We start from the raw sequence: 17,290 nt of genomic DNA on the forward strand, positions 1-17,290 counted from the left end.
GGAGGGAAGCTATGGCAAATCTAGAGAGCATCTTAAAAAGCAGAGACCTCACCCTGCCAATCAAAAGTGCGTCTAGTCAAGGCTACGGTTTTCCCAGTTGCAATGGATGGCTGTGAAGGTTGGAGCATAAGGAAGGCTGAGGGCCAAAGAACGGAGGCCTTTGAACTCTGGTGCTGGAGAAGAAGACTTCTGCATTGAGTCCCTTGGACTGCAAGGCCATCCAACCGGTCAGTCCTAGAGGAGATCCACCCTGGCTGCTCTTTAGAAGGCCAGATCCTGAAGAGGAAACTCAAATGCTTTGGCCACCCAATGAGAAGGAAGGAGGACTCCCTGGAGAAGAGCCTCATGCTGGGAACGACGGAGGGCAGAAGAAGAAGAAGGGGACGGCAGAGAAGGAGGGGGCTGGATGGAGTCACTGAAGCAGCCGGCCTGAGCTTCAATGGACTCCAGAGGATGGGAGAGGACAGGAAGGCCTGGAGGAACGTGGTCCAGAGAGGTCACGATGGGTGGGACACGACTTCCCAACTAACAACAAATATGCTTCTTCCATCATTGTTTTTTTAATCTGGTTGCTTTATTGTATGTAGGTGAGATGGGTAGCTGTATACACTTAAATAATAAATGAATAAATTGCTCATAATGCAATAAAAGGCTTAACATGTTTAGTGAATCAATCCAGAGTTTGGATTTCTTTATCCAAGGTCTCGACTTAACGATAGAGCCACATCTGGACAAAGGCTGCCTTATCGGGGGGCCTTCTCAGCAAGTCTTCATCCAAAGCCCCCCCTTCCGACCAAGACTCGGACGTTGTACAAGACGGCGTGGGCCGAAGGAGCCTCCCAGAAGTCCGGCTTTGCCCCCTACACAAATATATATATATTTTTATTTCCCGCATCCTCAGAAAAAGGACGCGGCGTTCACATGAGACGACATGGGCCCGGGCGTGGGAAAGACTGCGCTGGGCTCCGGAGGCTCGCTTGCAAGGAGTCGAAATCGATGCCGCCAAAGCTGGGGCGGTTGGGAGGGGCTGGCCAGGCTCTGTTGGGTTGCGCGATGCTCAGAAGGTCTCGCGGCAGCTGAGGCTTCGCCCCCGCGGCTTCCAGCTGCTTTTCGTCGGCCGGGTTCTGAGAGGAGGAGGGAAAGAAGGAGGAGGAGGAGGAAGAAGAGAAAGAAAGAAAGAAAGAAAGAAAGAAAGAAAGAAAGAAAGAAAGAAAGAAAGAAAGAAAGAAAAAGAGAGAGAGAGAGAGAAAGAGTTCAGAAACGTCAATCAGAATAAAGCAGGAAGGGACCTTAGAGGTCTTCTAGTCCAGCCCCACTGCTCAAGCAGGAGACCCTATCCCATTTCAGACAAAAGTTGTCTAATCTCTTCTTTAAAATCCCCAGTGATGGAGAAGGAAGGAAGGAAGGAAGGAAGGAAGGAAGGAAGGAAAAGGAAGGAAGGATAGTAAAATAACAGAATCAAAGTGTTGGAAGGGACCTTGGAGGTCTTCTAGTCCAACCCCGTCTTCAGGCCGGAGAACTTAGACCATTTCAGACAAATGCTTTTCCAGTCTCTTCTTAAAAAGCCTCCAGTGATGGAGAAGGAAGGAAGGAAGGAAGGAAGGAAGGAAGGAAGGAAGGAAGGAAGGAAGGAAGGAAGGAAGGAAGGAAGGAAGAAGGAAGGAAGGATAACAGAATAAGAGAATAACAGTCATAAGGGGCCTTGGAGGTCCTCTAGTCCAGTCCACTGCTCCAGCAGGAGAACCTATACCATTTCAGATAGGTGGCTGTCCAGTCTTTTCTTGAAAACCTCCAGTGATGAAGCACCTACAACTTCTAGTGGCAAGCTGTTCCACTGGTTCGTTGTTCTGTTAGGAAGCTTCTCCTCAATTCCAGATTGCTTCTCTCCTTGGCTAGTTGCTTCTTGCCTGGCCTTCAGGTGCTTTGGAGAATAAGTTGACCCCCCCCTTCTTTGTGGCAGCCCCCCAAATTCTAGAACACTGCTATCATGTCCCCCCAAGTCTCATGGCCTTTAAGCGCCTTAGTTGCTCTTCTCTGCACTTTTCCCAAAGTTTCAACATTTTTTTTAGATATATTTTTATTCTTTTTAAACAAAAACAACACATACAAAACAAAGCAAGAGAAGAAAAAAGAACAACTTCCCTCCGTTTCATCAAGCGTGTCGTTTGGTTACAAGTTTTTGTGCGTTAATTCTTAAGCTTAGGGTTAACATCCCTGGTTTACATTAAACATAACTGAATGTTTCACTGTCATTGAGTGTGTTCAAATGTGTTCAAATTGCCATTAATATTCTTTCATTTGTAACAACCCTTATTTCCTTGAATTCATAATTATCCATCAAATAACATTAAGTCTTTAAAGTATTATAGTATCACCTATCTCTAAGGACGGAAAGCAAAGATTGGAACAAAGAATTCCCATTAGTTTATAATATACATTCATATTTTCAATTAACCACAATGTCACCAATCATGCAGAATTCCAAAAGTTTCAACATATTTTTTTGTAATGGGTTGAGACCAAAACTGGCTGCACTATTCCAAGTGTGGAATAACACAATGGTTAGAAGACAAAAACCATTGTGTTGTGCTTCACAATATCTGGTCACTTTGGATGGGAGATGGGCATACAAATTTAATAAATACATGCATTTAATTGATAACGTAAATGCATAAATACTAAACATAGGCATCTCGACGTAAATAAATACAGTCAGACTAGGGTGTGGGTTAGGGCTAGAGGTAGTCCTCAACTTACGACCACCATGGAGCCTGCTGTTAAGTGAGTTTTTGCCCCATTTCGCATCCTTCCTTGCCACCGTTAAGTGAATCATTGCATTTGTGAAGTAAGTCACACACTTGTTAAGCGAATCGGGATCTCCCATGGCCTGGACTCGTCAGAAGGTCGCAAAAGGGGACTGCGTGCGTCCACGGGACGCCGAGACCGTCGTAAATATGAGAGTGGCCAAGCGTTTCGGATTTGTATCATGGGGAAGGCTGCAACGGCTGTAGGTGCGAAAAAGACACACTGTTATCAGCCCCGTTTTGGTTTCGGTCCCTAAAACGAATGGTTGTTAAGTCGAGGAGTATGTATCTGTTGTAATTCGAGGACTACCTGGAATTTGTACCCGAATTTGTACCTTTTAGAAAGCAAATAAATAAATAAATAAATCTCACCTTTGGGAGATTGTATTTCTCCCGCAAATGAGCTCTGAAAGAAGCACGCTGGGCTTTCTGTCGTGTGAAGGCTGCGTCTCGTTCGACCCTGGCAAAGGAGGAGGAGAAGGTGGTTTTTAGGAAGAGGGAGGGGAAAAAAAATCACAAAAATGTGGCATCGATCCCTCCCCAAACACAAAATGCAGGTCTTGAACGCCTAGCCAGGCGCTCTTGCTCCTGCCAAAAATCCCTCCCTGTTTTTATGTTTCTTCTACAGAATCAGAAGATGCTAACAGTTTTATTCCTGGCTGTTAAACCAGAAACCAAAGAAAAGTGACGCTGGGAGTTCGCTCCGGGAAACTGACTAGATCAAATACGGTACTCGGGTATCGAGGCCACGAAATTTGACAAGAGAGCAAAAAGGCAAGGGGGAGAAGATGAAAGGGTACCCATCAATCTATTCCTTCCTTCCTGTTTATCTGTATCTCTTTTCCTTGCCTCCTTTCCTTCCTTTTGTTCCACACTCCCTCTCTCTCTTCCCTCTCTCCACCTATTTATGTATTTTATATTCTCCTTTTTCATCTGTCTGTCTATCTATCTCCTTGCTTCCTTTCTTTTCGTTCCTCCCTCCCTTCTCTATTGCCAACTATTTATTTTTATATTCTATCTAATCTATCCATCTTTTCCTTGCTTTCCTTCTTTCCCTCCCTCCTTCTCCCTTTCCTATCTCCATCTATTCTATCTATCTATCTATCTATCTATCTATCTATCTATCTATCTATCTATCTATCTATCTATCTATCTATCTATCATCTATCTATCTATCATCTATCTATCTATCTATCTATCTATCTATCTATCTATCTATCTATCTATCTATGTTATATTTGTGCTGATAAATAAATAAAGGGAGACTAGTATAGATCTATTTCAAGCTATTTAGCTCTCATCAGCTAGCCATACCCTTACTGGGAATCGAGCCTGTGCTGTATTGCCTCTAAGGCAGATGTGTTAACCATTGAGCCACAGAGCTCGACTCCTTATCAGCCAGCCAGGGTGAAAGGTATCTATTTAGATTTTACAACCCCCGGTATGCCCAAATATGGGAGGAAGATCACTACTTCCATTCTTTGTCCTTCGGCTCGTCACAAGACACCATCCATATCTATCTATCTATCTATCTATCTATCTATCTATCTATCTATCTATCTATCTATCTATCTATCTATCATCTATCTATCTATCTATCTATCTATCTATCTATCTATCTATCTCAACTACTTATATAGCTATTTAGCTGTTCGATTTCAAACAGTTTGCTCGGCTGCTCCATATTTACACCAATTTGTGAACCGTACTTACTTCTGCCTTGGCTGAGCCTGCATCTTGACTGGCTCCCAGCTGTGGCTTCTTTGAACGCCCATGTCTTTGTCCTTGGCGGAATTGGTTGAGAAGCCACAGAGCAATTCTTTGACCGCGTCCCCAAATCCCGATCTCATGGTTAAGGAGAGGGGCCGAGCGGCGAAGAGACGCCCGCACTGAAAAGCAACGCAAAGCAGCTTCGTAAAAGACGCGCCCCCAAAAACCCTCCCTCCATCGGCACCGAGCAAAGCCTTACAACCCCAACTGAACAATTCTCATTTTCCGTAAAAATGTTGGGACTCACGGAGTAAAGCTCCAGTGTAAGTTCAGCTTCTCTTGGTGGGGATGGATCTTCCCCCTCCGAAGGTGTCCCAAGGATGATTCCAAATCTTGTCTGCTCAAGATCTTTTAAGGGGAGATCAGGAGCAATAAGGAGGACAGGTTTTCCTTGATCCATTCGGGCGACAGCTGTCGAGACTCCGGGGAGACAGATGGCGCGGTGAGTGGAGCCTGTCGGGAAGATAACTAGGTACGTGCCCTTGTCTGGAGGGCAAACCGCTTCAAGTCTTCCTCGGATAAAAGAGCAAGCGGCTAGTCCTCAGTGGATTTGGGCCCAAGAGAACCGAGGCTAAAAGCAGATCCAAAACTAATGTTTTTCCCCCCAGGCTGAGGGCCGGTTTGCAACATCTTGTGGTACCTGAAGGACAAATAGATTTATCACAGGTAGGAGGAAGAGAGGCAGTTTGGGTTAAGGCGGGAGGCTGGGAGTTCTAGTCCTTCTCCTCAGATGAGCCTTGGGCCAGCCACTTTCTCTCAGCCCTAAGAAGGAGGCAATGGCAAACCCTTCTGAAAAACCTCGCCGAGAAAACTGCAAGGGTTTGTCCAGGCAGACTCTGAAGGTTGAAAAGAAGGGAGGGAGGGAGGGAGGGAGGGAGGGAGGGAGGGAAAGATAGGATGGATAACAGATAATAGATAGATAGATAGATAGATAGATATAAGATGGATAATCTTATCCATCTATCTCTAATCTATCCACAATAGATATAGAGATTATACATCAGATAGATAGATAGATAGATAGATAGATAGATAGATAGATAGATAGATAGATAGATAGATAGATATGGATAATCTTATCCATCTAATCTATCCACAATAAATAGATATAGAGATTATAGATCAGATAGATAGACAGATAGACAGAGAGAGACAGACAGACAGATAGATGGGATGGATAACGAAAGATAGATAGAGATAGAGGGATAATTAGATAGATAGATAGATAGATAGATAGATAGATAGATAGATAGATAGATAGATAGATAGAAATAGATAGATAGACAGAGATAGATACAGATAGATACATACATAGATAGATATAGATAGATAGAGATGAGAGAGAGAGAGAGAGAGAGAGAGAGAGAGAGAGAGAGAGAGAGAGAGAGAAGATAGATAATCTTATCCATCTATCTGTAATGTATATACAATAGATATAGAAATTATAGATCAGATAAATAGACAGACAGACAGATATAGATGGGATGGATAACAGAGATAGATGATAGATAGAAGATAGATAGATAGATAGATAGATAGATAGATAGATAGATAGGATAGATAATAGCTAGATAAAGATACCCATGATTCTTTGACATATAATACTAGAAATATTTATTACAATAATGACAACAGGAACAGCACCAGCAGCTCTGAACGAACAGAAAAGGTTTCTCAACCCAAAATAAAATTGACTAGAAAAACTGGCACTGCCTGTGTGAACATTGTTTAATACTTGTCAAGGAAAACTAGAACAATCGTCCTGGGGCTTTGTCATTCTAAAGCAACCCTTAACGGACACAATGACACACAATCCCACCGAGGAGGATGAAAGGTTTATAGAAGAAGCTGAAGGACCAGCTGCAGCTGGCAGGACGTGGGTTTTAAGCTCCTTACGCCCAGCGTCGAAGGGGGAAGGAAGCTGGGTATACTATAATCTTGACTCCCCCCCACTTCTTTTTTTCTTGAACTGGGTTTTAGCCTTAAATCGTCTCCAACTTAAGATGCCCTTCCCTGAAACCACAATGAAAACAGTTGAGCAATCGCAATTGACCAATGGGGATTTTTGTCAATGCCGATGGTGTTCAATTATTATGATGGTGAGTTAGTTCAGACTGGATTGGGCATTAATATATAGGATAGGATAGAATAAGAATTAGCATAGAATAGAATTAGAATAAAAATTAGCATAGAATAGAATTAGAATAAGAATTAGCATTAGAATAGAATAGAATAACAGAGTTGGAAGGGACCTTAAAGGTCTTCTAGTCCAGCCCCCTGCTGAGGCAGGAAACCCTACACTACTTCAGACAAATGGCTATCGAACATTTTCTTTAAAACTTCCAGTGTTGGAGCATTCACAACTTCTGGAGGCAACTTCTGTTCCACTGATTAATTGTTTTAACTGTCAGGAAATTTCTCCTTGGTTTTAGGTTGCTTCTCTCCTTGATTAGTTTCCACCCATTGCTTCTTATCCTGCCCTCAGGTGCCTTAGAGAATAGTTTGACTCCCTCTTCTTTGGGGCATCCCCTGAGATATTGGATGACTGCTATCATGTCTCCCCTGGTCCTTCTTTTCATTAAACTAGACATCCCCAGTTCCTGCAGCCGTTCTTCGTATGTTTTAGCCTCCAGTCCCCTAATCCTCTTTGTTGCTCTTCTCTGCACTCTTTTCTAGGACCAGTGGTAGTCAACCTGGTCCCTATCGCCCACTAGTGGGCGTTCCAGCTTTCATGGTGGGCCTTAGGGGTTTGCTGTAACTCTGCTTTACAAATTTTATAAAGTTACTTCCCTACTTTATAAGTCACCATTACTGTGGAACCGGTGGGCGGTTAGAAAATTCTACTACTAACAGAGATACAAAAGTGGGCGGTAGGTATAAAAAGGTTGACTACCCCTGATATAGACTCTATTTGTGAGAGCGAAAAGCAAAGAAAGAGAGAAACAAAGCCAGCGAAACACCTAGAGAGAACTCCATCGGACGTGGTCTTTTTATTTTCCCCAAGACTGTACAAAATTAATATAAAATTCCAGGGATTTGAAACGGGGGACGCGGTTTGTTCTCACCCAAAAAATAATTGTCCCACAACCGCAAAATCCGCCCAGGGTAGAGAGGAAATGGGAAGGGGGGGTGGGGACAAGCGACAGTAGCATTATTTACAGAGGGAGGGAAATGGCACAAGATATCCCGGTGTGTTTTATATATAATTTATATATACACACACACATATATAGATAGATATACTTTATAGAGAGATATTTACAGACTATTTCACATATCCACAAGCTTTATACCGTAACAAAAAGGGACGGAACCTGGAAGAGGAGAACTCAAGTTTTTGTTTTTTTCTGTAGTCTTCGGATGGAGGGAAAAAGCACCAAAAACGGAGACGTTGCCAGCCACCATAGGGGCCAAATACGTTGAGAAGGGGTGGGGGTGGGGTTGTCCAGGAAACGAAAGCCAAGAGCCCCCCACGGGTCACCGGCTGATGTCCCGGTTCGAATCCCAAGCTTTCAGGGTAGGCTGCAGTTGGAGAAGGCTGAAGAAGGGGTGCTTGAGGGCCTCGGAGAGGGCTAGCCGCTTGGCCGGTTCGTATTCCAGCATGCCTTCCAGAAGGTCGAAGAGCTGGTGGTGTTCCTCGGCTTCCGACGCCAGGTACCTCTGGGAAGAGAAGCGGAGAGGGACACCCCCCCGGTTAAAAATGGTTAAGCTGGTGGCTGGAGGAATAGGCTGCTCAGTTTCTCCTTGGGTGGAGGAAAAGATGGTTTGTCCCAGGGCATTCCTGTGTGGGCTCGGGCTAGAGCAGGGGTCCCCAACCTTTTGGACCTCAGGGACCACTAAATTCCTAATTTTAAATCCCAGACCGTTAATATGATCTATCTGACTTGGTGGGCGTGGCCAACTTGGTGTCACTCATGTCAAAGGGACCCTCCCCTCCCAGCCTGCCCGCCCGGGCTCCTTAGGGCCCCAACAGGAAGCAGTTGCTGGAGCTAAGCAGCCACCAGGAGAAAGAGTTGGCAAAACAGCTCAGTTCAAATTGGATCTGACCGAGGAGGAGGCTCAGCAGAAGCACCTCACTGAGGACTAGGAGCATGGGCTTTCCAAGCAGAGGGAAGATCTGCGGGGGTGCAAGGCCAAATACCGGCGCCTGGAGGCTCAGTGGGCTGCGATGGTCAGCCAGTTCCAGGCCATGATGCAGCCCCACTGGAACAAGGCCCTCCGGCTCTTCCCCACCAGTGGCTCTTCCCTCCAGCCTTCGCCCAAAGCCCCCCACCAGGAGGCCGAAGCAGACCCCCAGTCGGAATTTCTGCCCCCCTCCAACACCCACAAAAAGACCCCGAAGGGGGAGACTCTCTGCAGCAACACAAGCGTTCATGGCACATCTCCGTCCCAGGGGCCGTAGTTTGAGGACCCCTGATTGAGTGCAGTATAAAAAACGCAAACAATTTTTCTGCAGACCACCGAAACTTTTTCACGGACCCCCAGTGGGTGACCGCTGGGCTAGAGGACCTCTAAGGTCCCTCCCACTTCTGTGACTTTATAGCTGGAGGAGGAGGAGGAGGAGGAGGAGGAGGAGGAGGAGGAGGAAGCGGTTTGTGCAATGGCAAATGATAGGGACTCATCTTACAGCTGTTCGTTTTGGGAACGATGGTGCTAAAGTGAGGCCGTTTCTCACACTTGCAGCATCTCCCCCATGTGGCCACGAGACCGACTGTTATAAATTGACGACATGATGATGTGTCGTTACGGTTTCCTGAAGGAATCAAACCTGGTGGGGCTGGTGGGAGACAGGGAGAGGCCCCGGCTTACCCGGAGTGGCTTGCAGTTTTCGCGCACGTAACGCCCCGCGGAGGTGTTCTCATCCCAGTCCAAATGTCCGTGGTAGAAATATTTCTGCTTCCTATCCAGGGAGGGGGGGAAAAACACATCAGAAGGAACCATCGGTGGTAGAAAGGCCCAGTATGTGTTGCTCCTTGTTTTTTTTTGTTTTTTTATGAAGTATACAAATACAGATAAACTTTTTGACTTTGTTTGTTTAGCGAGGAGGAGGAAGGAGGAGGAGGAAGACTGTGAGGTCCCTGGTGCTTTTTTTGAGCTTGGTGGTTTTCTTGCAGACGTTTCATAACCCAACTAGGGAACATCATCAGTGCTACGAGGGAGATAGTTTAGGGAGTAAATGAGAAGAGGAGGAGAAGGAGAGAAAGAGGAAGAACAGGAGGAGGAAGAGGGGGAGGAAGAAAAGGAGGGGGGAAGAGGGGAGGAGGACTGTGGAATCCCAGTGATTGCTGAGCTTGGTTGTTTCTGTGTAGACGTTTCATTACCCAACTAGATAATATTATCAGTGTTAGAAGGGAGAGGGGATCAGGGAATAAATGACAAGGAGGGGAGGAGTGTTGGGTCCTTGGTGCTCTCTGAGCTTGGTGGTTTTGTTGCAGACGTTTCATAACCCAACTAGGGAACATCATCAGTGCTAGGAGGGAGTGGGTATTGTGGAGAGGAATAGGAGGAGGAGTAGAAGAAGAAGGGTTGGAGGAGATGGAGGAGGAAGAGGAGAGACACTTCTTGGTGCTCTCTGAGCTTGGTGATTTTCTTGCAGATGTTTCATGACCCGACTAAGTAACCTCATCAGTGCTAGAAGAGAGGAAGGCTTGCTAGAGGGCAGGAGAGGAGGAGGAGGAGGAGGAGGAGGAGGAGGAAGACTGTGGGGTCCTTGATGCTTTTTGATCTTGGTGGTTTCCTTGCAGAGGTTTCATTTCCCAGCTAGCTAATATCATCCCTGGGGTGGGGGTGGGGGGAGAACTGTGGGTTCCTTGGGGCTCTCTGAAGGTGGTTGGTAACATCAGTGCTAGAAGGGAGTGGGTGTTGTGGAGAGGAAGAGGAGGAGGAGTAGAAGAAGAAGGGTTGGAGGAGATGGAGGAGGAGGAGAGTGGGGTTTGCAGAATGGAAGAGAGAGAGAGAGAGAGAGGAAGAAGAGGAGGCAGATGAAAAAGAGGAGGAGGAGGCAGACGAAAGGATCTATGGGGTCCTTGGTGCTCCATGAACTTGCAGACATTTCGTTACCCAACTAGGTAACGTCATTGGTGCTAGAAGGGAGTGAGGTTTGCGGATGATGTTCCCTAGTTGGGCCATGAAACGCTTGCAAGAAAACCCCACCAAGCTCAGAGAGCACCAAGGACCCAACACTCCCCCCCCCCACTTTGTCATTTACTCCCTGATCCCCTCTCCCTTCTAGCACTGATGATGTTACCTAGTTGGGCCATGAAACGTCTGCCAAAAAAAAAAAAAAAAACCACCAAGCTCAGAGAGCACCAAGGACCCCACAATTCTCTCCTTCCTCCTTCTCCCTTCTAGCACTGATGATGTTGCCTAGTTGGGCCATGAAATGTCTGCAAACCCCCCCTCCCACCACCACCACCACTAAGCTCAGAGAGCACCAAGAACCCCACAATTCGCCCCTGAGCTCACAAAGATTCTCTTCCACCTGTCTCAACATCTGGACATCATCCAGAGTCCCAAGGGAGGGGGCGGCATACAAATGTTAATAAATCTTAAATCTTCCTAATCCAAAGCCGCTCAAGTTCCAAGCCTTTTCGGCCTTCCCTGAGGACCGTAGCCCCTTCCTTCCTCTGCCCCCCCCCCAACCCTCTTACCTTGTCTTCCTGATCATCCGCGACGGGATGGGGCCTAGGATACGCTCCATCATAGCCAGGTGTTCGCGATTGTCGTGGGTCTACGACGGGGGGGGGGAGAAGGTTTTAGTTGGGGGGGGAGATCAAACGAAGACTTGGAACAGCCTGATTTTGTTGGGGCTCCCCCCCCCTCCTTCCTGCCTCCAATGGCTCCTACCCGCCACACTCACCTGGAACAAGGTGAAGCCCATATAATACTCAAAGATAATGCAGCCGACACTCCAAACGTCGCACGGTTGGGTCCAGCCGAGTTCTGTGTCGCGAAGGGAAAAAGGGAGTTTCAGAGTCTGCACTTGGGGCGTTCGGAGTCCAACCGAGGTGCCCAGGTAGAACCGCTGACCTAAAATGACCTCGGGGGCCCGATAGTGCCGCGTGGAGACGATGGTGCTGTGGTGCTCGTGATCGAAAGTGGCGCTGCCAAAATCCACCAACCGGATGGCTGTGTTCTTGATGCTGCGCTCGTCACGTTTCTGGGCGGGGGGGGGGGGGGGGAGTTAGCAGCAAGGACAATGTCCTCCCACCTTCGGGCCCAACCCGAAGTAGCCCTGAAGGCGGGAGGGAGGGAGGGAGGGAAGCCACAGCGGTGGAGGAGATGTCCCCAGGGACTACAAGCTCACCTTTTCCAGGTTGTAGGTCATCTCGTAGTCCGAATTGACGAAAAGGATGTTCTCCGGTTTGAGGTCTGTATGGGTCAGCTTGTTCTCGTGTAGAACTGGGAGGGAGAGAAAAGGTAAGAGAATGTCGGCTGGCAACTATCCGGGGGAGGGCCTTCTCTGTAGCCGCTCCAACCCTATGGAATGAACTGCCCCCAGAGATCCGGACCCTACCCACTCTCATGGCCTTCCGAAAGGCTATTAAGACCTGGCTATTCCGGCAGGCCCCGGGCTGTTGACCTCATGACTGAGGTCCAGCCCCGATTAGACTGGGTGTATGTTGTGGCTTTTTTAATCTATGTTTCTCTGTTTTTAACTTTTTTATTTTTTAAATGTATTTGTTGTAAGCCGCCCGGAGTCCTTCGGGATTGGGCAGCCTATAAATTCATTAAATCTAATCTAATCTAAGAGAGAAGGAGGGAAGATAGGAGGAAGAGAGAAAGAATGGAGAGGAAACGGAGAGGAAAGATACAAAGATAGGAAGAATGAAGGAAGGGAGAGAGGGAGGTTGATAGACAGACATACAGACAGAGATAGGGGAGGGAGAGAAAACGTGTAGAGGAAAAATACAAAGATTGGAAGGAAGGGAAGGAGGGAGGTTGATACATAGACAGACAGACAGACAGATGGAGATAGGGAAGGGAGGGAGGAAAGAAAGAAAGAAGTGGAGAAAGAATGGAAGGAAACGGAGAGGAAAGATATAAAGATAGGAAGAAGGAAGGAAGAAGGAAGGAAGGAAGGAAGGAAGGAAGGAAGGAAGGAAGGGAGAGAGGGAGGTTGATAGACAGACACACAGACAGAGATAGGGGAGGGAGGGAAGAAATAAGTGGAGAAAGAATGGAAGGAAATGGAGAAGAAAGATACAAAGATTGGATGGATTGAGCGATGGAGGGAAGGGATGATAAACACAAGAGACAGATGGAGATAAGGGAGGGAGGGAAGAAAGGAAGGGAAAGATTGATATGGATAGATGGATGATCATTTTGATTGATAGGCAGGTAGGTAGATGAATGGATGAATGGACAGAGGGAGGGAGGGAAAGGGGAAATCCCACATGTTCCCATGGACCCTTCTACATTCAAAGTCACTGCCAGCTGAGGCATCGACAATCCTTATTCTAATTCAAAACAAATTGGAATGACACACACACCCCTTCTCTCAGCCCTTGGTAGCCGCCTTCCCCACCCCCCACCCCGGGGATCACTCACATCTGACCGCTTGGCACACTTGGTAGGCCATATGCCTGATCTGGTGGAGGGGGTAGGGCAGGTAGTTGTTATCCTTCAGGAAGTCGAACGTGCTGAGCCCCAGGAGCTCAAAAGAGATGCACATGTGGCCGTGATAGTCAAACCAGTCGTACATCCGGACGCAGAGGCTAAAAGAGAAAAACGAGGCAAAGAGGAAGAGGAAGAGGAGGGATGGGAAAGAGGAGAATGGGCTTTTTAAAAAGCGACCGGCACTCGAGTAAAGGCAGGTTAGTGTTCTGACCAAGGCTTCCCGAGAGCCCGAAGCAAATTCCTTGTCCCGACAAAAAAAACCCTTTTATTAATTTTTCCCCGTGAATTCAGCTGATTCGCATCCAGCAAAATCCAACTTACTTTTGGTTGTTGGGATCTTTCTCGTTAATTTTCTCCAGCACGTTGATCTCCAAGCGAGCAGCTTCTTTGTATTTCTCCACATTCTTGATGATTTTCAGAGCCACCCGGGTGTTGCCCCTGAAGGGGGGGGGGAGAGGAAAACCGTGGAGGAGGAGGAGGAGGAGGAGGTGGGGATGGGGAAAACAACCGGGGTGGGCAGACTGACCCCGCCCTGCTTGTAAAATGGACTTCTCTGCTCCACTAATAAAGGCCAAAGCAGACCAGTTTGGCACGTTGATGTTCAACTCTAGTTGAGTTGAGCTTGGCTGGCTGGGGAATTCTGGGAGTTGAAGTCCAGGCCTCTTTTAAGTTGCTCAGGTTTGAGAAACACTCCGTCTGTCTGTCTATCTATCTATCATCAATCTTCCATCCATTATCTATCTACCTTATCTTATATCTTATCTATGATCCATCCATCCATCCATCCATCCATCCATCATCTAATCTATGTATTCATTTATCTGTCTGTCTAACTATCATTTAATCTATCTATCTATCTATCTATCTATCTATCTATCTATCTATCTATCTATCTATCTATCTATCATCTATCTATCTATCTATCTATCTATCTATCTATCTATCTATCTATCTATCTATCTATCTATCTATCTATCTATCTATCTATCTATCCTCTTCTATCATCTCCCTCTTCCCCGTCCCGCCCTCCCTCCCTGTCTCTCTATCATAAACTATCTATCAATCTATCTATATCTATTTATATCTATCTATCTATCTATCTATCTATCATCTATCTATCTATCATCTATCTATCTATCTATCATCTGTTTTCCTGAAAATAAAACCTCCCTGGATAATAATCCCAATTCGGCTTTTGAGAGCATGCACTAAAATCAGCCCTCCCCCGAAAATATTGCAACACAGCAGCAGCCATGAGGTGACCCCCGCTCGCCACCTCCTGCACCTCAAAAATAATAAGGCCTCCCCGAAAATAAGGCCAAGCGCTTATTTTGGGGGTCAAAAGAAAATAAGACCCTCTCTTATTTTCATGGAAACACAGTATCGATCTCTCTCTCTCTCTTTCTCTCTCTCTCTTATATTGTATATCTTATCTATCCATCAATCTATCTCTTTCTTATTTTCCTTATCTATTCTCTATCATCTTATCCATCTCCAATCTGTTTTGATTTCTTCTGCATCTATCATCTATTTCAATCTATGTCTGTTATCCTCTCTACATCTCTCATCCATCCATCCATCCCATCTCTCTCTCTCCCCTGCCCCCTCCGTCTGTTGGTCTCTCTCTCTCTCTCTGGGATCTGTGGCAGCCATCCAGCCTAGGAGGGAAAACCTGCAGCCAGCTGGACTTCCATACTGGCTGGAGGGAAGCACCCTTTCCCCCCCCAGTTAATTTTCCAGCAGCCCGAGACATTTTCCCCTCACCTGCGGTGGTCAATGCACTGCACCACGCGTCCAAAGGTGCCTTCCCCGAGAGTGGTGATGATCTCATCTGCAGGGGAAAGGAGACAAAGAGATTTGGGGGCAGGGGAGGGGAGAAGAGGAGAGGGTGAGACGCGGGGGGCCGGCATCTGGGGGTGGCCAAGCAACAAAAACATCACCACTTTAAAAAAAAAGAGAAGCTATCTTGGCCGGTCCCTAACACTTCGGATATCAATACGGAAAGAAATAAAACGGGAGGGAGGGAAGGAAGGATAGAGGCAGAAAGGAAAGGAGGAAGGATGCTTAAAAAGGGAGGGGAAGGGGAAAAGACTGCGGTTTGGCCTTTTTTTAAAAAAAAAAAAAACACATTGCGAAGAGAAGAGAAAATAAAAGCAACAGAGCAAACGAGGAAAAGGGGGGAAAAGCTAAGAACAATTCTGTAACTGCGACGGGAGCTTAACTAGAGACGGGATTAATGTTACGATTTCGCAGTACATCTCTCTTGAAGACAGTCGCCGACGCGATAGATGAGGTGGCCTTCCACGTCGACTTCCACGTTCTTGGTTTTCCTTCTGCTGCCGGGACGACTCTGCTGCCGGGGAGGCCCCCCCGCAAAAACGCAGCGGCGGTGGCGGCGATGGGGCGGAGAGGGGAGGGTTTTCATTCATTCATTCATTGTTTTCACCCGGGCGAAGGCGAAGGGGGGAAGCCAGCCAAGTGGACACGGTGGGCCCGTGGCGGATATGGAGGTGGTGGTGGGACGAATTCCAGGCCAAGTTCATAACGGCACAGAGGCGTAGAGGTATAAACAATATACAACACACACGTGAACAATAAGAGGGGTGGCAAGGGGCGAAAAGCAACACTCAACACACACACACACACTCACGCGTGCCGGCTCAGGGTGGTCTTTGCAGGTGGTCCTCGACTTAACGACCACAGTGGCGCCCGCCCAAAGCGAGGCATTCATTACGGGATCTTCGCCCCGTTTTACGACCTTCCTTGCCACCGTTAAGCTAGTTCACACGGTCGTTAAAAGTGGATCTGGATTCTTCATGGCTTGTAAGAAAGTCGCAAAAGGAGAATCACGTGACACCCTCCCCCCCGGGGGGGGGGGGGACGCTGCAAACCGTCGTTAAGTGTGAGTCAAGCGTCCAATGTAAACCACGTGACCGTGGGGAATGCTTCAATGGTCGTAAAGTGTGGGAAAGCGGTCGTCCCTTTTTTTCCAGTGCGGTTGTGACTTTGAACGGCCACTAAAATGAACGGTTATAAGTCGAGGACTACCTGTTTATATATATCGTGATGGTCTCTTGTGATGAGCCAATAGAGAAAGGAAGCAGTATGCTTCCTCCCATATTTGGGCATACCAGGGGTTGTGACACAATACATACCTATCTCCCTGGCTCAGCTGATAAAGGAAGAGAGCCTGTGGCTTAGTGGCTAATATAACTGCCTGATATGTAATACAGCCCAGGTTCGATTCCCAGTATGGGCATGGCTAGCTGATGAGAGCTAAATAGCTTGAAATAGATCTATACTAGTCTCCCTTTATTTATTTATCAACACAAATGCAATATATATATATATATATATATATATATATATATATATATATATATATATATATATATATATATATATATATATATATATATATATATAAAATCCATCAAGGTTAGGGAGAGCATCTTCTGCAAATGGGGTACTGTTGCCCCTAAGAAGAGGACCCCCCACAGGCCACAATTCAAGTAAAGGTCAGCGACGGAATGACAGAAAAAGCCCCCTACCCCCACCCCTTCCTCATCCTTTCCCAGTATTGGGGAGGGGGGAGATATATCCCAGTCCAAGGCAGGATTTTTCACCTTGCTTGTTCTAGAAGCAATAAGGGTGGGATTATTATATCCCCTCTGCTCCCTGATATTCTGAACAGCCAGCCCAGATTTTGAGGCTGGTTCCGGGGGGTGTGTGTGTGTGTGAACGGTTTGCTAAAATTCTCTTAAAATTAGGTGCAGTTACATGATGCCTCCCTTAACAACTGATTTTTGGTTGTAAGACAAGGACTGTGTGTACTATAGGCAGAAGACGTTCCACTCACACTGGAAAAAACCCTCCAAAAATATTAAGGATTTCAAAGAGGCCAAAGCATGTTTGCCCTGTACTGGCGATTCGGACTGCTGCGCCTAACAAGGTTTTTGAAACTTTCAGCTGCCAAGTTTTTGAAGGCAGAGAATTATTTAATGAAACGAATAGACATCATACATCATCTTCCACTGTCTTCTCAGAAATTATCTATCTATCCATCCACCCACCCACCCGATTTATACGGCCACCAA

The 17,290-nt window shown here is 46.6% G+C and overlaps 2 protein-coding genes across 5 annotated transcripts in view; both read right to left on the reverse strand.

Annotated features, from left to right (window-relative positions):
* Window positions 1–552: 552 nt before the first annotated feature.
* Window positions 553–8,004, reverse strand: LOC116519864. Of its 2 annotated transcripts, none has more exons than XM_032233942.1 (5): window positions 7,889–8,004; window positions 4,822–5,027; window positions 4,518–4,693; window positions 3,177–3,264; window positions 553–1,124 (listed from the first exon to the last, which is right to left on the reverse strand). In XM_032233942.1, the coding sequence occupies exons 1-5, from the start codon at window positions 7,977–7,979 to the stop codon at window positions 918–920; spliced, it is 768 nt and encodes a 255-aa protein (XP_032089833.1). In that variant the 5' UTR covers window positions 7,980–8,004; the 3' UTR covers window positions 553–917. The 2 variants fall into 2 exon arrangements, with proteins under 2 accessions (XP_032089833.1, XP_032089834.1); XM_032233943.1 differs by lacking the exon at window positions 553–1,124 and adding an exon at window positions 2,843–3,005.
* CLK2 (CDC like kinase 2) overlaps window positions 7,641–17,290 on the reverse strand; it is a 13,653-nt gene continuing 4,003 nt past the window's right edge. The window contains exons 4-13 of one of the 3 annotated variants that reach the window (XM_032233937.1): window positions 15,450–15,546; window positions 14,958–15,024; window positions 13,515–13,631; window positions 13,125–13,291; window positions 11,881–11,975; window positions 11,604–11,733; window positions 11,434–11,516; window positions 11,225–11,304; window positions 9,384–9,474; window positions 7,641–8,234 (exon numbers count right to left, since the gene is read on the reverse strand). In XM_032233937.1, the coding sequence (XP_032089828.1) occupies window positions 8,052–8,234; window positions 9,384–9,474; window positions 11,225–11,304; window positions 11,434–11,516; window positions 11,604–11,733; window positions 11,881–11,975; window positions 13,125–13,291; window positions 13,515–13,631; window positions 14,958–15,024; window positions 15,450–15,546 (1,110 nt within the window). In that variant the 3' untranslated portion in view covers window positions 7,641–8,051. The remainder of the gene's footprint in view (window positions 8,235–9,383; window positions 9,475–11,224; window positions 11,305–11,433; window positions 11,517–11,603; window positions 11,734–11,880; window positions 11,976–13,124; window positions 13,292–13,514; window positions 13,632–14,957; window positions 15,025–15,449; window positions 15,547–17,290) is intronic. The other 2 variants (XM_032233938.1, XM_032233939.1) reach the window with 2 other exon arrangements.

This window comes from Thamnophis elegans, chromosome 17, assembly GCF_009769535.1.
Source record: "Thamnophis elegans isolate rThaEle1 chromosome 17, rThaEle1.pri, whole genome shotgun sequence".
Taxonomy (NCBI): domain Eukaryota; kingdom Metazoa; phylum Chordata; class Lepidosauria; order Squamata; family Colubridae; genus Thamnophis; species Thamnophis elegans.